The sequence below is a fragment of the Aethina tumida genome, chromosome 5 (genome assembly GCF_024364675.1).
Source record: "Aethina tumida isolate Nest 87 chromosome 5, icAetTumi1.1, whole genome shotgun sequence".
Classification (NCBI taxonomy): domain Eukaryota; kingdom Metazoa; phylum Arthropoda; class Insecta; order Coleoptera; family Nitidulidae; genus Aethina; species Aethina tumida.
In genome coordinates, this window is record NC_065439.1 from 16,185,519 (window position 1) to 16,211,786 (window position 26,268).

General features: G+C 31.9%; 1 protein-coding gene across 1 annotated transcript; it reads left to right on the plus strand.

Annotated features, from left to right (window-relative positions):
* The first annotated feature begins 3,028 nt into the window (after positions 1 to 3,028).
* Positions 3,029 to 13,827, plus strand: LOC109608186 (uncharacterized). Its single transcript, XM_049967949.1, has 9 exons — positions 3,029 to 3,178; positions 4,674 to 4,971; positions 5,028 to 5,556; positions 5,607 to 5,916; positions 5,974 to 7,577; positions 11,078 to 11,352; positions 11,406 to 11,934; positions 11,985 to 12,294; positions 12,352 to 13,827. The coding sequence occupies exons 2-9, from the start codon at positions 4,692 to 4,694 to the stop codon at positions 13,825 to 13,827; spliced, it is 5,313 nt and encodes a 1,770-aa protein (XP_049823906.1). The 5' UTR covers positions 3,029 to 3,178; positions 4,674 to 4,691.
* Positions 13,828 to 26,268: the final 12,441 nt, after the last annotated feature.

Here is a 26,268-nt window from a genome sequence, read left to right on the forward strand (position 1 = left end):
TATAATAAGATAATAGTTACATTAAAATAAAGAATTTTTAATTAACGTTTAATTAGAATTAACTACTTAATAAATAAAAAAATACAATGAAAACGACTTATTATTCGACAAATGAATAACACAATAACATGATAAGAGACCAATAGTTAAACTTGTTTTGCTGATATAAATGAATAATATTTCAAATTTTGGCAACAAAATTTATAAAATAAATAATATTTTAATTTTCTGTTATTCTCATTTATATCTTTGATTCAAATTATTAAGCAAGTGAAATAATAATTTATCAATTTAATGTTAGCAACCTAGTGTGCCTTTAATTCCGCCCCACATTGTTAAAAAATAAATAAACAATTACGCCATTAGTCTGTAGTGCGACTATAGCGGCAAAATCTTTAGAAGTACATCTTCTGAGGATTTTACAGGGCAAAATGACAGATAAATTAAGAATGAAAAGGATAAAATGTGTTCAAAATGAGTTTTTTGGAAAATAATGTAATGTTATTCATTTTTATGTCAATTAAATATATAAAAAATAATATAAAATACATAGAAAATATTTTAAAATCTATTTAATCTTGGAAATAGATAAGATGTATAAATAAAAATTGGATGTTTGTTACTTGTATGTAGACTTTTAAATAGGGTAAAAGGTCTAAAAATTTAAACAAAAATTAATTTATCATATATATTATTGGAATTACATGTTTTAGTAGGTGATATATTTTTGGCAATATTTTTTTTTTTTCTTAACTGAACCTCTAAAAAGATTGAAATTCTTCTAACATTGACAAAATATGTCTCCTAGACTACTCAATATTTATGTAGTATGTTGCTTAATGTCATTTTTATTTAATACTTCTTAAACCAATATCTTTAAGTTTCGTCAAATAAACTAAACTTTACTTGAGATATTTCTTCAAAAAATTTATAAAATAATATTAGATATTAATATATAGATTATAAATTGATAACCGAGGCTTTGAAGCTCCTTTTTAAATTGATAGTTTTATTAGGGGGACGAGTAAATTTTTTGTTTTGCGTTTTTACGGGGGCCACTGGAACCTCAAATTAGATTACAATTATAATAATCAAAAATTCTAACAAAAAGTACCATCGCATAATGCAAGTTCACAAGTGGTGACGTGGTACGAGTATGTAAATACCCACTCTACGTTTCACACTCGGACAGTCTCTAACATTTTGGTGGTGATCCTATAAATTGATACGCCAGCGTTCATTTCTCACCCCAGAATGCATCCACATTCTCGTAGTCCTGGGGCTCAGTACCACTCCACAAACCAACACCGCAAGTCCAATCTTTTCCCAGGAAGATCTCGGATCTTCCTCAGATTGGACTTGCTCTTCAGAACTCGGTTGACAGGGGGCTGGTATCTTTGCCAGTCTCGCGTCTTCTGTTTCAGCATGCCCTGCATACACGTCCTGTTTTACCCATATATAAATTATCACATATATGTTGACACATTTGTCTATGATCGGTGTCCGGAAAGGGGTTTTTAGTCTTAGACTTTCCACTCTTAGTTAAACAAAAACATTTCTCAATTAGTTATGAGCCAAACCTGTTCGAGTTAAGAATATTCGCAATAAAGATAAAATTTTGTATTACTGAATCATTGGTAAGTTTATATTGTATATTAAATATATAAAAATTAATATAAATTTAATATTCTAACTCTTTAGATCTGCAAATATTTAAATATCGTGGTTAAAATAAAACATATTGAAAGTATTTTAAAATCTATTTAATATGGAAAATTATTCAGTTCAAAAGATTTATAGATAAAAATTTGATATTTCTGTGTGTAAGTAATATATTTCCGGCAATATTTCATTTTTTTTTTTTTTCTTAACTGAACCTATTAATAAAAATATTGAAATTCCTCTAACATTAAGAAATTATCTTTCCTTAACTAGTCAATATTAATGTAGTACGGGTTGCATAATGTCATTTTTATTTAATACCTCAAACCAATTTCATTGGTTTCCTCCAATTTCTCATTTAACTATTTTTTACATAACTGCCAATCTCAAACTGAAATGTGTTTAAACACATATCTTACCATCAAAAATAATGTGCTTTACAGTAAATATATAAAAACAAAGTAATTAAAGAAATTTTCTATATTAAGTGATCGGGACTAAAGTAGAGGTATTCAAAGGTACCTCTAAAAATGTATTTTCAGCAACGAAAACAATGGTAATTCTAATTTTATTAAGTTTTGTTAAATAAAGTACATTTTTATAGAGATATTTCTTCGAAATATAAAGAAAAATTTGTAAATATTAATATTCTAACAAAGAGTTCCATCTCTTAACGTAAGTTCACAAGTGGTGACGTGGTACGATTCGGTGAATACCCATTCTACGTTTCATATTCGGGCAGTCCCTAACAATTTGGTGCAGGTTTATATATTCATACGCAGGCGTTCATTTCTCAGTTCATTGCGGAACAGGTGCGTTCGAGGTGAGAGTATTCGCAATAAAAATAAAGTTTTGTTTAACTGATTATTTTGGATAATCATTGGTAAGTTAATATCGTTTGCTTACTATTTAATTGTAAAATGATCTGAATCAAATTAGAAAAAAACATAATTATTTTTGTTACATCATTAAATTGAAATTGACCTTGAAATTTTTTGTTGCAAATAATTATTTTTACGATGTGTTGTTTGATAATTGTGTGTATTGTATTGATTATAAATAGTAAGTATTTTGTTTGCTATAATTGTTGGCTTATTTAAACTCCACCTTACATATGCTTGTTCGAAGTATGCCGCATATTATTTACAAATAGGAAATAACCATTCCTAATGTATAAATAATATAAAATTTATATAAAATACTCATTAATGTATATGAATACGAAATATTTATGTAAACTTGTGAGAGTATCTAAATCGAACGTACACGTCACGTACGTGACTTGACATACACTCGGGGGGTTCCCCTAACTGGCCAATACAAAACGGCAACGTGGCGGATGTGCTGAAAGACCTTGAGTCACCTTTTAGCGCACAGAAAGCTTGTTTATTCGCTCGAAGCCAGTCTGGTGTTGGATTGATAAGTGCAGTTTCCAGTTGTTGCACTGGACGTATTATTCAATTATATTGTTTCGCTTCCGATAATACTGGATTCAGCTTATTATTGTGCGATTCAGGTATGTTAAATATGGGGACGTTTTAATTTTAGATATGCACATAATGGCGTTCATGATTGGACTCCGACTTTACAGCAACAGATATCGGGACTCTTATAATTAGATTTAATGAATGTGGTCGGGTGGTCAGGTATCTGAAATATACTTTGTGTGCGCTCACAGTGTTTTTTAGGTTGACAGGATTATTACAAGTTTAATTGTTATGCAAATTTACATTTAACTATTTTCACATAACTGGCAACCCCAAACTAAAATATGTATAAACACATCTTACCATCATAAACAATGTGCTTTACAGAAATGTATATTTCGTTGCCTAATTGTGTTTTTATCTTGTATATTTGTGATGTACAAAGAATATTAAAAATATAATTAGTTATACCAATTTAGGATAAAATGAAGGTCGCAAAGTGATAATTTTATGATAATTTATATTGTGAAAATCGAAAATGTCAAATTAAAACCATTAATTGTTTATTATACATACTTTAAAATTAACTTGAATGTTTATGACCATTGTTGAAAAAATAGTCAACTGCTTGACTTGACAATATCAAGCACAATATTTAATCGCTTCTAAATCTACATTCTGTACTTACCCCTATTTTAATTATATTGTACTTCATACTGTGAGATACTAAAATGTAAAAATGAAACTAGTAATTACTAATTATCTTTAAAATTATAAATAACTATTGCCCCTCAAAATTATAAGTAAATAAATACATCTCTTATCACCATAACAGATAAGTTTATCAAATGACGGAAAGGGCTGGTTATTGTTTATTCATTATTAAATCGGTTTTAATCTAGTGTATTTGATGATAGTAATAATAATAATATATTTATTGCTCAAAACAACGACAAAAAAACATAATTAACTAGAATTGCCAATACATAATCAAAAGAATACGTTAAAATGTAAAATTAAAGAATATTTTGCGAATTTTGCGATCTCTACTGGTAACATCAAATAGGCCTTTACAGCTTTCTAGTTCCCGTTTCAAAAAAAAAAAAGTTAAACAAGGCGGAATGCCTTCTAATAAATGTCATGAAACTCTTAAAATGATATTTTGTGCAAATCAAGTCATAATTGTTGAAAAATTTCGAATCTTTCTCCGTTTTCTATTTACTTCTAATGAGAAAATTAGGTGAATTACCCTGTATCTTTATTTAAATTTTACTGGCTATGATATTGCATTTAATCATGTAAACAATTGTGTTAAAACACTAAAAGATAAATAGAAATAACAATATTTTAATGATATATGAAATTGATATGCTAATAAATATATTTTATCATCATAAATAAAAATAACTTATCAAATGGAGAACAATGCTGATAATGTATGATTATTTAATACATTTAATTTGGTGTATGTCACTTTTTATCTCCTATTGGTGGTGAGTTTGGTATTACACTGCCATGTCCCCTACGCTGCTTCTTTTAATTTGGAAAATAAACTCTAATATATAAATATTTGCAAATTTTCAGTTTTAAATTGCTGAAAACATGAGTGGAGACGACGGCGACGTCGACTTGTCTGAGAAGATGAAGTCAATCAACCTGAAATCGGACGTCAACATCCTACTGTTGGGTGAAAGCGGCGTCGGCAAGTCGACTTTCGTGAACGCCATAGTGAACTACTTGCATTTTCGCAGCTTCAAAAACGCGGAGAAGAACAACTTGCAAGTCCTAATACCCGCTGAATTCTGTATAACCGACAAATTCAACAAACCGAAAACCGTTTTGGTCGGCGCCAAAAACGACAAAAATGAGAACCTCAATTTAGGTAAATGTTCCTTTCATATCATCACCACGATTGTATAATCCGGAAAATTGTTTCAGGCGAGTCTGCCACGCAGGACGTGCAGACATTCGTATTTCCCATCTACAATGGACATACGAAGGTGCGCTTCATCGATACACCAGGTTTGGGCGATACACGTGGGTTCGATCAGGACGATTCCAATTGCGAAAGCATCCTGGCCTACCTCGGCAAATTGCACGAACTACACGCCATTGCTATATTACTCAAAAGCACCAACACTCGGCTTAATCCCGGGTTCGAGTATTGCATTAATAAAATACTGTCGCAGTTGGATAAGTCGGCCGCGAACAACATCCTGTTCTGCTTTACCAACTGTAGGGGTGCGAATTACACCGCCGGTGACACTTACGCACTAATAGAGAAGGTGATTGCTAAGATCAAGAACAATCCACCCCACGTTGTTATACCGTTTGATAAGAACAAGTTTTGTTTCGACAACGAATCCTTTAGGTATTTGGCAGCCGTAAAGAACAATGTTCAGTTCGATGATGAGGTGCGAAAATCCAGCATGCAGAGCTGGTTTAAATCTTCACATGAATGTTGGAAGTAAGTAACCATGCAAACAATAATATTCGTTTGATTAATGTTTATTGCAGCATGTTAAAGTACATCGTCGGCGATGCAAGCACTAAACCCTTAACACCGCACATGGTCAAAAATACCGTGAGCATCAACGAAACGAGAAGAATGATCAATCAACTCTCCCAACCAATGCTTGATATTTCCCAAAACATCGAGAATAACATTCGTATTCTAGAAAGGCATAAGGTGAAAATATCGGAAACTAACAAGACTGTTGACGAATTGAAACGAAACCTTTTCATGCCGGTAATTAATCTAGAAACGACAAAATTGACACAGCCAGTCACAGTTTGTTCCGACAAGAAATGCGTGGAGATTATAAAGGTTTGTTATTAATTACTCAACATAAAAATTCTATTTTAAAAATGATAATTCTTTTAGATTGAAGGAATTAATTCAACCCATTATAAAACTCGGTGTCACGATCCCTGTTATTTAACCAACGTTCAAAAGGAAATGGTCGGTGATCCGGGATTAATTCACTGTGCGGCTATGAACTCACAGAAAAATTGCAATAAATGTACATGCAGTTTCATGGTGCATATGCACATATACTATATGACCAAGAAAGTCTCAGGAATGATAGAAGATAAAAACATACAAAAAAATATAAGTAACAGGGAACAAATTATAATGGAGATCCAAAAGGTTGTGTCAAATTGTGAAAGCCGCATCAAGAAGCTCAACGAAGAACACCAGAAGATATTGCAGGCGGCTGCTATGTTTGCACATTTTCTTCAAAAGAATGCCATAACTCCGTTTAACGATGCATATGCCAATTACATAAATTACCTCATCAAAAGGGAGGAATCTTTGGGTCCTGCGGCCGATCAACAGTGCATCAATCACTTGATTAACGTAAGAAATAAATATGATGAAATAAAGAAGGCTTTCGACAATGCTCTTGCTTGTAACATAAACTCCCCTCTTACTCCGAAGCAAGTGAAAGATAAAATCGAGGAGCTGTTTAAACTCGAGATCAATGGCGATATGATAAAGAACCTTTACAAGTGCCAGAATAACGCACGAAAGAAGGAACATGAATTTACGGAATATACACATAAAATGCCACCTCATAAATCAACACCGCCTAATAAAAATGCATCTTCAATGCAAAATAAACAAAAGGTCAACAAAAAACCGAACGTGAAAAAGCAACAAGATGATTCGAAACCACCGAGCTATAGTGACTTGTATGCCCACCACTCTTCGGATCGTGCAACATCATTGCCTCCTGATCAAAGTTATGGTCCACCTCCAAGTGGTTACCCTCCGTATCAGAACAATTATCCTCCGACTAATTACCGACCAAACGATTATCCTCCACCACACAGTCCATATCCATATGACCATTATCGTGGTGAATTTTATCCCCCTCCAGGCCATCATCGCTCATATCATGATGAGCATCGCTCTTATAGAGATGATTACCGAGACCATCATGAAGATGGCAGAAAGTCCTTGTCATCCGCTTCTAATGGAGGAATTAACGTGAAGTTAGTGATTGATAGGGACAGACCACCTTACAGGGATGAAGATCGTCATTATGCCTATCAACGGCGTCCCTCTTATCCAGAACATTCACCATATGATGATCGCAGATACCCACAACCACCATATCCTCCTCCGCAACCAGCGTATGGTCCCCCACCACCACATTATGGGCCGCCGACACATCATGCTCCGTTGCCATATTACCCTCGTCCACCACCACATCACGCTGCTCCACAACTACAAAACTTCGGACAACGCAATCCACACCCGATGGCAGGTCCACCGCCGAAACGTGATTATTCATCCTATGTGGGCAAACCGAATCAGAACAGAGGCGGCCAAAATTCCAGGGGCGCTCAGAATGCTAGGGGTGCAAGAGGTCATGGGAACTTCAAAAGGAATGTAAATCGAAAGGGGGCGGGTCCCCGCCGCACCGACGACGACTCCGATGATTCGGACACCTCGGTCATGTCACGCAAGAGTAAAAAGTAAATGTGAAATGGTGCAGGTCCAAACATGAAATTGTAAGTGAATTCTCCGACTCGACTTTTTTTTGCCCTACGGCAACAATTTTAACTTAGGACCTGTCCACACCGTTTGAACTAGTTTACGAGATTCCTTGTTCTGAACGAATAATTCTTTGAAGTATTTTTGTGGTATTATGCCATGAGAGATTGGCATACTATAATGTAAAATTCTGATAAACGTATTATTTGTTATCTCTTGTAAACTAGTATATATGTTATGTGTATTTTTACCGCCAAAAATAGATGTAGTTTTAGAATGTTTACGATTTGTAAACCCGTTTTCAGTAACTTGAAAATGAATAATATAGAGTTAATCACAATAACCCATAAAAAGATCACATTCAATAGATTATAATGGAGTCGCATTATTTCTCTATTGAAATATTTTTAAATAGATATAAATTTTTTGATCTTTAGAGGTTGATTGTTTAATTATTATTATTGGAAAAAATAGGTATAACAACCTTTTGTATCTTCTGAGGATTGACTTCCAAAGTTTGGTTACGAAATCCATGAATATACCCAAAAAACAGTACTATACGTGATGTTAGGTATTCATGGATATATTATACAGATTTAAATCTGTGATCAGATATTATTTAATACTGATCGAAGTGCATATTAATATGCTTAAAATATTAAATTTTAAGCATTTTTATTAAACCTGGTTACATATATTAGGAAGAGCATTAATTGTGTATACTTCTATATGAAAACTAAGTGGGTTGCAGAAGCAAACTGTAATTAAACAGAGGCAACTCCCTGCCTCTAAATTAAATATTATATGTATAAGCAACGGTAGCAAGTTATTTTTTGTATTATTTGTTTGTCATTAAAATAATATTTTTAGGTGTTGGTGATTTTCTTGCACACTTGCATGAATACAAGACGAGTTTCAAAAATGAAATCGTAATTAAATTGAGACGCTGTCTCCAAATTAAATATGTGTGTCACCAATGCTATCAAGTTATTACTTATATAATACAATACGTATACAATAATACTTTATTGTATACGTTATTGAAATTTTGTATTGTAGCCGGTAAAATTTAATTTTAATAAATATTTCTGGAGATATGTGCATTTTTTACTAAACCTAATATTACCATCCATTGCACTAATAGGTGTGTTTGACAATAATATACCAAAATTAATAATCCTTTTTAAACACAATTTTTTTTATACGAATTTGATTTAACACGAGTTAAAACAAAAAAGGAAATCTTGTACATGATTTTCAACATTTTATTTAACATTAATAAATTTCAGATATTTTCTTTATTTCAAAGTATATTTTTTTTATAATATATTTAATTAATTAAAGCACGAAATAAATTTTTTAGTGAGCTGTAACAAGAATTTTTTGATATTATTTGCACGAATTCTAGCTCTTGGCTCACTCCTTATCACCTCAAAAATAATTATACATGATTATTTACCTATCATGTACAGTTGAATCGAAATTTTTGGAAAAAAATTGATAACCTAAAATATTTTGAAGATGTCTATAGTTGTTTGAGCGAAAGATAAGATCGATGAGTTGTTTACGCTCAAAATCAATGGTAACGTAAAAAGCCACTACATAAGGCAACATCATCTGCTAAAAACGCATCTTCAACGTAAAATAAACAAAAATCCTAACGTCAAAAATTCCGTCAGCCTCATCGAAACCAAAAGAGCGATCAGTATATGTTCAGTACTTAGCATAATACTATTACTCTTATGTATTGAAGACGAACAACTGTGGACATGCTATGTTTTGTAATTTTAAAAATTGTTACGTGTTAAATTTTTTTTTATATACTTTCTCCTTGAAATGAACGTATTATAAAATATGTTTTATCATGATACATAATGAAGATTCGGTACCAATTATTATGAATATTTAACTACGCAAGAAATTATAAGGGCGGTGGGTCTTTTTGTTGATGGTATAAATCAAACTCAGGTTGTGGTGGAAATGGGTACTACTTAGAGCGAGATTTCATCACTCTATGCACCATATAGAGAAAAGTTGTGAGGGAGACACCGGGGTGGCCTTCGTATTACAACACCTGTGCACGGCCGTTTTCTGTAACTGACGAAGACGCCCTACTACAACGGCACTAGAACTGTAAACCATGCTCCACCAAGTACATAATGTTGCAGTGTGTCGTCACATTTTTGTGCTTTTCAGTGATGAATCCCGTTTGGAATACATCCTAATTCAAACAATACAAAGCGTCTTCGCAATGTTCAGGAAGTGTACTCTTTCCGTTATGGTCTGTGGAGGAATCAGTATGGGAAGAAGAAAGAAACGACCTCAATTTGCTGGAGAACTTTTTGACAAGTATATACATACGTTGATTAGATACTAACATTAATTGTCGTTCCATATACAGCAGCGATTTGACCCAACTGTTTACATGCATGATAATGCCAGACCTCACACTGCAAGGATTGAATTCTGAGCATGCCCAGACGAGGTCTACAAAATTATTAAATTTATTAGTTAATTTTGTGTATCCATACTCAAACTAAATTAAAACCGAAGTTTAAAATAAAATTACCGTTTATATTTAAATTATCTCTAGACATTGCGGTGTTGTGTATTTTTTTGTTAAAGGCTTCGAAGTTCAATTTTAAATTGATAGTTTCGTTAGTGGGACGAGTAAATATTTTGGTTTGGGTTTTAAGGGGATCCACTGGATATCTATCATGGAGGGGGCTGGTTTTATGTTTTAAGGTGAAGCAATTGTTTCAACTTATCTCAGATTAGATTACAATTATAATAATCAAAAAGCCATGTTTTAATGCAAGTTCCCAGGTGGGGATGTGGTACGATTCGGTAAATACCCGTTCTACATTTCACTCTAGGGCAGTCCTTAACGTTTTGATGCTGGACATATAAATTGATACAACGGCGTTCATTTCTCACTTCGTTGTTTGTAAGTCGCTTTCGTTTTGAGAGTATTAGCAATAAAGATAAAGTTTTGTATAACTGAACATTTTGGATACTCATTGGTAAGTTTATATTGTTTGCATAATTTATATAATAAAACAATTATTTTTGGTACATCATTAATTTAAAAAACTACTATATTGCTTGACTTGATATTTTCAAACTTTGTTCAATATCAATTATAATATTTAAACAATTCCAAACCTACATTCTTGAGTTACATCCAGTTTAATTATATTGTAATTGATACTGTGAGATTCTAAAAAGTAAAAATGAAACTAGTAATTATTAATTATCCATCAAATTTAACTACTACTCCTCAAAATTATAATTAAATAAATACATCTCTTATCATCATAAGTTTATCAAATGAAGGATGATACTATATGATTATTTAATATTATTTATCACTTTTTATGTCATATACTTCCATGCCCACTACGTTGCTTTTTTTAATTTGGAATATAAAATATAATATTTAAATAATTAAAAAAATTTCAGATTAAATTGCTAAAAACATGAGTGGATACGACGGCGACATCGACTTGTCTGAGAAGATGAATTCGATGAACCTGAAATCAGACGTCAACATCCTACTGTTGGGTGAAAGCGGCGTCGGCAAGTCGACTTTCGTGAACGCCATAGTGAACTACTTGCATTTTCGCAGCTTCAAAAACGCGGAGAAGAACGACTTGCAAGTCCTAATACCCACTGAATTCTGTATCATCGACAAATTCAACAAACCGAAAACCGTTTCGGTCGGCGCTAACAGCGACAAAAACGAAAACCTCAATTTAGGTAAATGTTCATTTTACGACACCACGACTGTATACTCCGGAAAATTGTTTCAGGCGAGTCTGCCACCCAGGACGTGCACACATACGTATTTCCCCTCCATAATGGGCAAACGAATGTGCGCCTCATCGACACACCAGGTCTGGGCGATACACGTGGGTTCGATCAAGACGATTCCAATTGCGAAAGCATCCTAGCCTACCTCGGCAAATTGCACGAGCTACACGCCATTGCTATTTTACTCAAAAGCACCAACACTCGGCTTAACCCCGGGTTCGAGTATTGCATTAATAAGATACTGTCGCAGTTGGATAAGTCGGCTGCGAACAACATCCTATTCTGCTTTACTAACTGTAGGGGGTCAAATTATACTCCCGGTGATACTTACGCATTAATGGAGAAGGTGATTGCTAAGATCAAGAACAATCCACCCCACGTTGTTATACCGTTTGATAAGAACAAGTTTTGTTTCGACAACGAATCCTTTAGGTATTTGGCAGCCGTAAAGAACAATGTTCAGTTCGATGATGAGGTGCGAAAATCCAGCATGCAGAGCTGGTTAAAATCTTCACAAGAATGTTGGAAGTAAGTAATCATGCAAACAATAATATTCGTTTGATTAATGTTTATTGCAGCATGTTAAAGTACATCGTCGGCGATGCAAACACTAAACCCTTAAAACCGCACATGGTCAAAAATACCGTGAGCATCAACGAAACGAGAAGAATAATCAATCAACTCTCTCAACCAATGCTCGATATTTCCGAAAACATCGATAATAACATTCGTATTCTAGAAAGGCATAAGATGAAAATATCGGAAACTAACAAAACTGTTAACGAATTGAAACGAAACCTTTTCATACCGGTAATTAATCTAGAAACGATAAAATTGATACAGCCAGTCACAGTTTGCTCCGACAAGAAATGCGTGGAGATTATAAAGGTTTGTTGTTAATTACTCAACATAAAAATTCTATTTTAAAAATGTAAATTCTTTTAGATTGAAGGTTTTAATTCAATCCATTATAAATCTCGTTGCCACGATCCCTGTTATTTAACCAACGTTGCAAAAGAGATGGTTGGTGATGCGGGATTAGTTGACTGTGCTGCTATGAACTCCCAGAAAATTTGCAATAAATGTAAATGCAGTTTTATGGTGCATATGCACATATACTATATGACCAAGAAGGTCTCAGGAATGATAGAAGATAAAAACATACAAAAAAATATAAGCAACAGGCAACAAATTCTTATGGAGATCCTAAAGATTGTGTCAAATTGTGAGAACCGCATTAAGAAGCTCTACGTAGAACACCAGAAGATATTGCATGCTGCTGCTATGTTTGCACATTTTCTTCACAAGAATGCCATAACTCCGTTTAACGATGCATATGCCAATTACATAAATTACCTCATCAAAAGGGAGGAATCCTTGGGTCCTGCAGCAGATCAACAGTGCATCAATCACTTGATTTACTTAAGAAATAAATACGATGAAATGAAGAAGGCTTTCGACAACGCTCTAGCTTGTAACATAAGTTCCCCCCTTACTCCGAAGCAGGTGAAAGATAAGATCGAGGAGTTGTTTAAACTCGAGATCAATGGCGATATGATAAAGAACCTTTACAAGTGCCAGAATAACGCACGAAAGAAGGAACATGAATTTACGGAATATACACATAAAATGCCACCTCATAAATCAACACCGCCTAATAAAAATGCATTTTCAATGCAAAATAAACAAAAGGTCAACAAAAAACCGAACGTGAAAAAGGAACAAGATTATTCGAAACCCGCGAGCTGTAGAGATCTGCATGCCCGCGACTCTTCGGATCGTGCAACATCATTGCCTCCTGATCAAAGTTATGGTCCACCTCCAAGTGGTTACTCTCCTTATCAGAAAAATTATCCTGCATATCCGACTAACTACCGACAAAATAATTATCCTCTTCTTACAGATCATCGTTCACACCATGAAGACCATCGCCCTTATAGAGATGATTACCGAGACCATCATGAAGATGGCAGGAAGTCCTTGTCATCCGCTTCTAATGGGGGAATTAACGTGAAGTTAGTGAGGGACAGACCACCTTACAGGAATGAAGATCATCATTATGCCTATCAACGGCGTCCCTCTTATCCAGAACATCCACCATATGATGATCGCAGATACCCATCATCACCATATCCTCCATATTACCCTCCTCCACCACCATCACATCACGCTGCTTCACATCCCTTCAACCTTCCACAACCACGAATCTTCAGACAACGCAATCCGCAGCCGGCGAAAGGCCCATCGTCGAAACGTGATTATTCATCCTATGCGGGCAAACCGAATCAGAACAGAGGCGGCCAAAATTTCGGGGCCTGGAGACCACGGAGTCGAGAGAACTTCAAGAGGAATGTAAATCGAAAGGGGGCGGGTCCCCACAGCACCGACAACGACTCCGACGATTCGGACACCTCGGAGTAAAAAATTTGTTTTGTAAACACGTTGTCAGTAACCTGAAAACGAACAACAGAGTTAATCACAATAACCCAACATAAAAAGATAATACAAAAATACAAAATAATTGAACGTAATGATTCACCTAACATGAACAATTGAATAAAAATCTATGAAAAATTAGCCCAAAATCAATATGGTGTAAATATAGGCATAGTAGAGTCATTTGATTTGCAATTACATGAGGAATTTAAAAACTTAAAAGTATGTTCCATATACGTTTGACGACCTTTAACGTTCTCCACAATTTTCTAATGAATAAGTTAGATGAATATAATCTAATCTAAGCCTATTCGACCCAATTTATCTATATACTAATATGCTTCGTAAGGGAGATAGAGGTCTTCAAGGATTCTTCCAGTTGTAATCCTCCTAGTAACTGATCCCACAAAATTCTATATCAATTTTATTTTTATTATTACATATATTAGAATATTTGATCTCCTAGTATTTATAAGGTGAAACTTCAAAATTGATTTTGTTTAGAAATCGAAGACCATTTTTACGCAGAAACTTAATATTTGATACTGTGATGTCAAAGTTAAAATAAAATTACAAACAAAATAGTTAGGGGACTTTTAGTCGAATTAGCCTATTTTGAGGTCAAGAATATGTGGTTAACTTTTATTTTTTTTATGTTCTTCAGAACAATGCATTAAACACGTATTTGTTATAAACAGAAAACATTTTCCTACCTCCAACTTAAAGTGACTCTATCACTATTCCTTATGTAATGTTAGTTGCATAATGTTAACTTGTATTTCTTGACGCATCTAATCTGAGGTGTTTTTACACGTTATTTACATAAATGTTAAAAATAAAGAAAAATTTATATATACACACACATATATTTGAATAAAAAAAACAAACAAAACATTAATTTTTTGGTCGGTTCTAATATACAATTTTTTAAATTAATCTTTACGTATAATTTAGTTAAAACACTTGTTTCCGTTTAATTCCGTATTTAGCAATGAGCTTGTGGCTGCATTTATGAAGAATATTAGAGGACTAATCTGGAATTTAAAAACAATTTATAAAATTATAAATATTAACCCCTCTTGGTATTGTTGTTAACATTCATCTATCCAATCTTCAAATCAATAAGAAAATAGACAAATAATAATCCCTAAATTCCTCACAAAATTCAAAATAAAAAACTTTGATATTTCTTAAAAGGATTTATTTCAAATTTTGTCCAGTTAATATAAAAAAATAGATTTCAATATTTTATACTTTTTTGTTAGACATCTATAGTGGGAATTTATTTTTAGTAGATTTTATATTTATATTATTTTATTTTTATGAATTAATTGAGTGTCAGACTGAATGTATTAAAAGAATATTTTAATAAGACTAAAAGTTTGCACAAAAATGTATTAATTATCTTCCAAAATTTTGGCGAAGTATACTTTGAAATGATGAATCAATGATTTATAGTTTTGTATAACTTAATTTCTGTTATTGTATATCTATATTCAAAATTCTGGATGCTTTTGACTTCATGCTTTTAAAATCGACATTCAAATTCATAAATACAGATTACATCAATCAATAAACAATAACAACAATGGTAAATCAAAAAGCCGATCCGCAAGATTTCCGAAATGCCGTACTAAAGCACCAATTAAAATCGACCGATCAAAAGCAAAACGAACAGAACGCGAAAACGGCCCAAGTAATTTACCAAAACGAGTATAACGAACGAAAAAAAAAAAACAACTACCGTGGGTCCAGATCGACCCCCGGCAACTCGCGCATTTGACTTGTTCCCGTTCTCATCAGGTCCATAAACAAAGAGACGGACGAGAAAGGGTAAAAAAAAGAAACGGACGGTCTAAACGTGGATCGGTGTGTGTTTTGTGCGCTCCCCCACTGAGAGAGCGCAGTTACCAGAAAACGCTCCGCATTCTTTTCTCCGTCTTCATTATTAATCACTGCCGTTGACGAATTTTTTTACCCGATGTTTATTCAATCATTTTTTTCATCGCATTATTAACAATCAATTTTTATTTATTAACTGAATGCATTTGGAAATGTTATTTAGGGAAATGAGTGAATTTAAATATTTCAACATTAGCAGAGATGTTGACTCTGTTAAGAATTGTTAATTGATTTATTCACAACTATGCATAGTTGAGGCGAAATTTGGGTTCACTATTTTACAGGTAATAACGGAGTTCCTCCGTTTAACATGTATTTAATGGGTCCTTAATGAGGGAAGCCACTTAACACGATTCACAGAATTTCTGAACAATTTTTTAAGCAAACACACTAATCGTTCTTTAAACAGTTTCCGATTACCGAACCAATTGTGTCGACAAACAACGTTAAGTAGTTTTCAATTTATTTAATTTCGGACCACTGTTAAATAACGTTTCCATTAGTACCGCTGTATATGGATGGGAATATTTTCTTCAACTATGAACGTGTTAAAAGAGAAATATTCAAATAAAATACTAAAGGCGATAATTTGATATTATTACTAATATTTTCTTTTAACTCTGGAATTCACTTTTAAGTCACTGAAGCTGAACGAATATTTGGAGCATATTTCATATAAAAAAATGATTCATCGTGAATTAATATAGATACCAACATGACCAAAATTCAAGAATGGATATAATTTCTTTAACATATATGTAAATTTTTAAACGTGTACACTTTTTGTAAATTTATTTAAAAATAGGTTCTTATTGTTAACAAAAAATCTTAAATATATTTTTCTAAAAAAATGTAAGATTAACAAAATTTGATGTTTATAAAAAATAAAAAATTGAACTTAATATGGTGTATTTCCACCTCTACTACGAATAACAGCCTCACATTTTCTCTTCATACTCAAAATCTGGGTTCGAATTTCATTTTGGTACAAATTCTCCTAATATTGAAGACACTTCACATCCCCCAAGTTACTCGGATAGTTAGTATGGTTCCTTAAAAATCTCCCAAGAATGTCCAACATATGTTTTATTTGGTTAAATTCTGGATTGCGAGGGATACACCAAATCTTTCGGATATTCTGCGATAAATCAAAATATGTGTGGCGCCCATTTGTTAAGGTGTTAAAAGCATAAAACTGCCAATTACACAATTCTCTTAAATATGTTTTAATTATTTTGTTATTGTTTACCGTACTGTATTGTTAGAAAATATATTTACCTCTTCCCACGTTGTAATTTTAGATACAAAAAATCTATTTTCAATTATTTACTGTTTCAAACTATACATTGTTCCAAGAAATTTACGTACCACACCAATAATAATTGATTATTATTAATATTTTCTGAAAACGGGATAAATAAACGTTTATGCTCTTTGCATATTTATTTAAAAAAAATTACAAATTAACAATAAAGTTTGAACTTAATATGGGGTATTTCCACCTCTACTACGAATAACAGTCTCACATCTTCAGTTCATATTCAAAATATGGGTTCGAATTTTATTTTGGTCCAAATTCTCCCAAATTTCGAATAGAAGGCTCACCACGTCCTCAAAGTTATTTGTTCAGTTACGTTCAGTAAATATCTCCTAATATATTCTATTGGGTTAAGATCTGGGCTACGAGCTGGCCAGTCCGTCACAATTTTGGAATTGTATTTGGAATGTGTTTTTTGTTCGGATGCGACAGTCTAATACTTGCCAGGATTTAGACTGAGGGACTGAGATAGCCATTCAAGCACAGTTAAGTATCTTATTGAAATATTCAACGAAGTGGCATCTCTTCCTCGGCAAATGGAAGCATTGAGCAGTATTGAAAACGATCCATTTTACCCTCCACTTGAATCAAGGATCCAAATTTGGAACGAGAAACGCATCCCCAAATCACATTGCTTCCAACACCATGCTTAATCGTAGGACTTTTATATTTAAAATGGTATCGTAGACCCACTGGCCATAACACAAATGTTCTACCATCCGACCCAAACAAATTAAATTTATTTTCGTCACTACAATGGACGGTGTTCCTTTTTTCCTGAGTCTATGACAAGTGAAATTATTCTTTGATATCAATAAGGCGGTTCCTCACTGTTTTGCCACTTAGATCTACATTAATTTGTGTCGAAATTTGACTTGATGTTTTGCGAGGATTTTTAAGGGAGAGTCCTTTTATAATTTTTTCAATCTTAGAAGTGTTTTACTGACGCGTAAATCATCATCTTGATTGCGGAATTTACACAAAATGTTCGAAGACAGCAGCCTAAGTAATATTTAATGTTTTTGCCACGCCACATTGCGTTCGGCCACTTTCACACTCAACTACTCTTTTCCTATGTTGAAACCTACCAAATATTTTAAGAATGTATGTCCAGTGAATATGATTTCAAGCAAGTCAAAATTGGACACATTTTTAGTAGAAACCAGGCTTTTTCTGATAGGTCCACTAACCATCTTCCCATTTCCTCCAGGTTGACTTCAATTTCAATTTGTGATAAGATTAAGTTGTTTTTTGTCCACTTATCGAGGTTCTTACAAGTTTTCTAACTCAGATAATTTTTTTCTAAATTTTTTAATACTATTTAAGTAGTACGACTCATATTTTTAATATAATTTATAAGTTTGAACTTATTATTCATAATTCCTTTCAGCTCTGGGATTCCCAAACAATCCATTAGAACCCACCGAACATTCGGAACATATTTCAATTTAAAACAATGATGTACAGGAATCCTGTGTGATTTTCATTCGATTTAATGCCGACAGTTGGTGTAGTATTATTTTGATAAGCCATTCCCCCGTGATTATGTTAAAGAATGTTATCGTCCCGATCTAAGGGACTTGTATTAATAATGTTGGCCAATAGTGCTGCGTCACTTGCCGAGATGAGCTAATAAATGAGCTCCGTCTTCGGTTTGCCTTCATGTCGCTGCGACCTGCAATCATTCGAGAGCTAATTAATAAGTTAATGCGGGAACGGTCAGTTTTTTTTTGCCGCGTAATCAAGTTATTAAGACAATGGAACTGGGAAGGCCATTGTGATTCTCCAAATTTATTTTATAAGTTACTAGTTTTTTGCATGTTCAATGAAATAAATTGGAAATCACGTTGGAGTTTGTTTTAAAAGTTTGTACAACTGTGTTGGTGGTTTGTGTGAAGTTTATTAGCTTAAGAAGCGCATCTAATATGCACAGGGATTTTTATTGCTGGTTCAAATTACTGTAAAATTGCTGTTACTATATTTGGTATGATAACTGAGACGCACAAGTCCAGATATGGAGTAATTAATAGATTATTTCTGGAAAAATTATCGTTTCCTAATATGTTACAAACAAGAGCAGTTGAACTTCGATAACTCGAACCATGATTTGCCACAAAAAATGCGAGTTATCAAGACTTATTGAATAAAATACATACATATACATAGAAAGTTATAAATGTGTATTTATTATGTAAGTATAATTTAAGCTAAGTATAACAAAAGAAATTGCCCAAGTACACTACTTATCAAAAATAACATTTTGAAACTTATAAAGTATGCAATACCCAATACAATCAATATTATTATTATATACACTGCGCCTCAAAATTATGGAATATTTATTAAGTTTGAACATCTTTTTTTAACATCAAATTTTAAATGGCCTCTATATTAAATTATTAACTTTGACACTGACTCAATCAGTGATATTATTTATATATATACACTGTTGCTCATATGTAGAGCAACAGATTAAAAAACATAATCATTTCATTAAAAGAATAATTCACTTTAATTTAAATTAATTTTATAATTAATAATACGGATATCTTCATTTACATAGTTTTTATACAACATTTTATTTCGGGCAGGGTTCATAAGTAAAGCAACCAAACCCTATATTCGATACAATTGATTTTATAATTCATTTTTTTGTACGACTAAAAATGCCTAAGTCTCTATTTATCGATACAAATTAAACAACAAATTGTAGAAAAGTTCTGGAATGATCAAAGCAGAATAAAATTGCATTAGATTTAAATTTAAACAAATCGAACATTTCGAAAACGATTTTCAATTTTAATAGAAGGAATATACTGGAAGGAGTTCCAAAAAGTGGTAGAAAACGAAAGACTAACGAAGCTTTGGACAGAAAAACAAAAACGGTTGTTGTTCGAGACACTTGTCTCAGCACATTCCGCATAAATAAAAAAATAAACGAACTCAGTGTATTAGTGAGAACCATAAAACGAAGACTAAAAGGAGCTGGTCTCTATTGTAGAAAACCAGCAAAGAAGTCCTTCATTTCAGAACATGTGAACTGGACAGATGGGCAATGGAAAACAATTTTGTTTTACGATGAAAGTCGGCTCCAATTATTCAAATCTGATGACATTTCATAGATGAGAGGAGCAATTAATGAAAGGTATAATCCCAAGTACACTAGACACTGTGAAGCATGGTGGAGGAGGCATTATCGTTTAGAGATGTTTTTCTGGGTTTGGCATGAGCCCACTGGTTAAGTTAGACGGGATAATGGATCGTTTTGCTTATCGTGACATTCTGTAGAATCATATGCTTCCATTTGCCGAAGGTAACATGAGTTTATGGTGAACCCTCCAGCACGACAACGATCCGAAGCACACGTCTAAGTTTGTTGAAGAATGCTTCGCTTCTCAAGGAGTACGTGTCATGCCTTGGCCAGCACAAAACCCAGACCACAATCCAATAGAAAATCTTTGAGAAGAAATTGTTAGGAAAATCCATGCAAAAAGACTGTCAAACATGAATGAACTCTGCGAAGAAGTTCAGAATCATTCAAAAGAAATATCTAACCATATTGAAAAGCTACTAAAATTAATGAAGAAAAGGTGTTTAAAAATGATAGGTATGCTACTAGATACTAAATAAAAGAAGGCTAAATGTACGTAAGGTGTTTTAGTTTAAAGTTGCTTTACTTTTGAACTTTGAATATTTTTCAAATATTAATACCTAATTAAACCCACTAATAAACAATTATATTACTATATTGTTTTTAACAAACATACTGCATAACTGACAATAATATGGATATTTAAATGTACACATTTATCAAGATAAATGTGTACATTTATATGTGAGCATATAATATATATTTATACAGTAGAAAAAGCGTTTGGCCCGTCTGAATTTAGAGAGAGACATTACGCATGACAGAGACACTAGAAGTATGTCTCATAGTGGGAGACTTACTGTCTCTATTGTATATTATGCCTTTTTCGGGATTCAGATGGATTAAACTCTTTTCGTACTGTATATCCAGTTACCAATAGAATTGGCAAAATCTTATTAAAACGTAACATCGATACTGTTTTTATACCAACAAAGAAGATTTACCACAGTCTCAGATCTGCCAAAGATAGGAGAGACCCTCAAACGGCTTCTGAGATATACCACATCATAAGATAAAATTCCAAGATACAAAATTGCTTGCTTCGGGGACTGGATGCCACAACAGAGTGATTAGAGAAGCAATTGAAATCCATAAACACGGAAACAACTTCAACAGAAAAGAAGAAATATTATAACTTATAAAATATGGACACCAGTGTTCAAGTTGTCATTTAATTGTCAATCGGATGTTAAAAAAGTACTAACCAAATCAGACCTCTGAAGATGCTATCCATTGGTGCTAATGAAACGTCAGGAAATAATTCCTACAAACGTCTACCTATAAATCCGAAGAAATATAGATATGGAAACAATGGTCACGAAAGCCTTAACTTTTAAATTAAATTAATAAATGATGGTTAACTAAAATAAAGATAATTTGACATCAATTGTATAAATGTATGAAATACGACTTTCATGTGTACGTAACGAAAATAAAATATAAACAAACATTTCCAATTAACAGAAGTGTTGAGAGAAAAATGGTGACGAGTAAAGTTTGACTGCGGATTAATTATTTAATATAACGTATATTTTCAGGTTCGTATTGAGTCTTGGAACGATTGTGCGTGTTCGTTCCCGACCATGACACGGCCGTTGTTTTTCAGCGGCCTCTCGTATCGGTTCCCCAGCCGTTTCCCCCCAGCGGTTCGTCAGGCGGGGGGCACGGAGATATTTATAATTACTGTGCGCTACAAGAAGAAACACTCATCAATATCGGTTTTATCGGTGCGGGCCACGATAAAAACTTCCTTTCGGAGTGGCTGCCTCCTTTACCTTTTTTTATTTGTGTTTATTAAGGTCTTAATTGATATCAGGAACGGGTTTCGTTGGCCGTGTGGGTTTTTCGATAATTGATTGTTATGAATTATGGAATTAATATGCCCGGTTTCGGGCAAATGAGTTATTGTACGATGCGTTTTGAGTAATGCGCCTCGGATGGGGTCCGGCATCCTTTCGTGGCGACGTAAAGATTTGACTTGGGGCGATTAAAATTTGCACAACTTATGGGATGTTTCAATATTTTGGTACTTATTTGTTAATAACGATCGATTACTGAATACAACTCCTCCTGCCCCTCAAATGTCTTTGAGAAACTTCATAATTAACAGCATAAATGACTGATGTACTGAATAAGAAAGGGCAATAGTATAAATTTAGATGTTTTTGAGTTGATTTTTGTTAAAAAACTGTTCTACAAAGTTCTACATTGTATTCGATGTCATTTGGTTACAAAAATTGGTAAAACAATTATCAGAATTCGTTTTTTTGAGTTACCACTTGTTAAAAAACGTCATAAATTACATATAATTGATAAATAAATGATTCGACATAAATTGTACAAACCAAACACTATTAATTATAAAAATCTGGTTAGATTATGATGGAATTCGAGTTTTTTACATTACAACTAATTCACAATCATAAAAGTGAGTCATATAAAGTTATCCATAAATCTATTTTTTTTATTATGAGTTACACAGTCGATAAACAATTGATCTCACGAAAATTGTCTAAAACAATTATAATTAATTATTAATAATGGCGAAGATTGGAGCTTTCCATATTGGCACTCGTTAAGTTAAAAGTTACTGCCTTTTAAAGTACCTCTTTATATAAATAAACGACAAAAATTAAATACAAAAAAATTCTAACCTGGTAATATTATAATGGAATTCGAGTTTTTCATGTTGCAACTTGTTCACAGTGAAAAGTAAGTATGAAGTTATCCATTAATTTATTTTTTTTTAATGTGTGGTGTTATATTGTCGATAAACAATTGATGTAACCATAATTATACATATCAGTTATGATATATGAGTAATTATTAAAATTATGACCAAAATTTGGTTTTTTTGTGTTGCCACTTGTCAAGTCATATTCATATTACCATTTGTTATACCTTAGTTATAAATTGAATATTATCGATAAATTGTTGATATGTCAGAAACTGCATATAATTATAATTATTAGTTATTATAATCTGATAAAATTATTACTGTCTTAAACATAATTCTTTTTAAAGATCGTCATAAATTGTATAACGTACTGTGTAAAATTATGTAAAATAAAGTGTCATTAAGTAATAACAACTGGTAAAAGTATAAACAAAATTCGGGATTTTAGTGTTCCCACTTCTTAAACGTCATAAATTATAAAAACTCGATAAGCTACTGATATGACGAAAACTGAACAAAACGTTGATTATTAATTATTAAAAGGAGGCAAAATTCTGATCGAAATTAGGATTTATTATAGATAGATTTAAGAATTTCATAAACTATATATATATATATTGTCGCAAAATTGCTAATACGTCAAGAATTACATAAAATAAATCTTTTATTTTTAAAATCTGGTAAAAGTATTATAAAATTCCCATTTTTTGTGTTACCACAAGTTAAATAAACGTCATAAATTCACGATAAACAATTGATATGACGAAAATTGTACAAAACAATGATCGTTAATTAATAAAATCAGGCAAAATTATGAGCCAAATTCGACCTTTTGGGACTTGTTGAGTTAATCTCGTAAAATCATTACTGCAATTTGCTTTTTGGTATGTTAACAAATACTCCCTCTTGTCAAATTTAAAAAATGTGTCATACAAATTGCCTTAAATTAATATAATTGATTTTAGAAATTGCCATAAACTGTCCACTGACAATAAATGACTGATACGTAAAAAATTGTATAAAACAAGTATCATTAATTACTAAAATCTTGTAAAACCATGAAAAAGTTTCAGATTTTTTGTGTTACCACTTGTTAAACAAACATCACAAATTGTACACCGTCGACAAACAATTGATATGACAAAAATTGTACAAAAAAATGATTATTAATTTTCAAAATCTGGTCAAATCATTATTGCAATTTGCTTTTTGGTTTGTTACTCTTTAACATACACTCTGTTTTGTCAAATTCAAAATATGTATCAAAGAAATTGTCCTTAAATTAATAATAAATAATTATGGTCAGAAACTGTCCACTGTCAATAAATAACTGATACGTAAAAAATTATGTAAAACAAGTGTCATTAATTACAAAAATCTATTGAAAGCATGAATAAAATTTTTATTTTTTGTGTTACCACTTGTTAAACAAACATCATAAATTTTACACCGTCGACAAACAATTGATATGACAAAAATTGTACAAAAAAATGATTATTAATTATCAAAATCTGGTCAAATCATTATTGCAATTTGCTTTTTGGTTTGCTACTCGTTAACGATTACTGTCTCTTGTCAAATTCAATAAATGTGTCATACAAATCGCCTTTAAATTAATAATAATTAGTATCAGAAATCGTCATAAACTGTTCATTGACAGTAAAAGGTTGATACGTAACAAATTGTATAAAACAAGTGTCATTAATTACATAAAAATATTGTATTAAATAGTAGTATTAATAAAATTCGGATTTTTTGTGTTACTACTTATTAAATAAACATCACAAATTGTACATTGTCGACAGACAATTGATAAGAGGAAAATTGTACGAAAAAATATCACTAATTATTAAAATATGGTAAAATCATTATTGTAATTAGCTTTTCGGTTTACTACACGTTAACAATTACTCTCTCTTATCAAATTCAATAAATGTGTCATATAAATCGTCTTTAAATTAATAATAATTAGTATTAGACATCGTCATAAACTGTTCAATGACAGTAAATAGCTGATACGTAAAAAATTGTACAAGACAAGTGTCATTAATTACTAAAATCTTGTAAAACCATGAATAAATTTCGGATTATTTGTGTAACCACTTGTTAATCACAAATTGTACACTATCGATAAACAATTAATATGATGAAAATAGTACAAAAAAAAATCCTTAATTAATAAAATCTGATAAAAAAATCATTATTGCAATTTATTTTTTGGTTTGTTACTCATTAACAAATACTCTTGTTAAATTCAATAAATGTGTCATACAAATTGTCCTTAAATTAGTAATAATTAATTTTAGAAATCCTCATAAACTGTCCACTGACAATAAATGTAAATAATTATAAAAAACAAGTGTCATTAATTACTAAAATCTTGTAAAAGCATGAATACAATTTGGATTTTTTGTGTTACCACTTGTTAAACAAACATCGTAAATTGTACACTGTCGACAAACAATTGATATCATGAAAATTGTACAAAAAAATGATCATTAACTATTAAAATTAGATAAAATTATTACTACAATTTATTTTTTGGTTTGCTACTCATCAACAATTACTTTAAACTAATTACTAAAATTACTTAATTTTAAAAATTTTCATAAACTGTAAATTGTATAAAATAAGTATCATTAATCATAAAAATCTTGTTTGAATAAAATTCTGATCGTAAACGATTGGTATGTCGTAAATTTTACAAAACAGTGATCATTAGTTATTAAAATCTAGTAATGAAATTTGAGTTTTTGTTATTGCCACTTGTTAACAAATAACATACTCCTTTTCAAATATAAAAATGCGTCGTATAAAATTGCCAATTTTAATTCATTTTAGCAATCCCGAGTAACTGTACTCTGTCTATAAATGGCCATAAAAAATGTATAAAAATAATCATTAATTATTAAAATTTAAAATAAAGTAAAAATATGACCGAAATTCAGGTTTATCCTGTTACCACTTGTTACAAAACGACATAAATTATACATTGTGACTGAAGTTTTGTTTTTTAAATACATAAAATGCGTCATATAAATTTATCTATGTAAGCTAAACTTGTACTTGTGATTATAATTGGCTAATATGTCAAAAATTATATAAAAACAATGATTATTAATAATTAACGAGTAGTTTTATATTAATAATTAATTAATTATAAAATATTAATTAATTAGTTGATCAACAATTAATATTTAATTTAATAAATTTGTTAAAACTGAAATTGTTTTTCGTGTTGCCAATTGACAACGGCCATTCCCACTTAGCACAACCGTAAAAAAAAATCAAAAAATGCTCCGATTAGACGTCAAACAAAAGTGGATAAAAGCATGAAACGTCGATTTTACGATCAATTTGTCACCGAACGGCCGACCA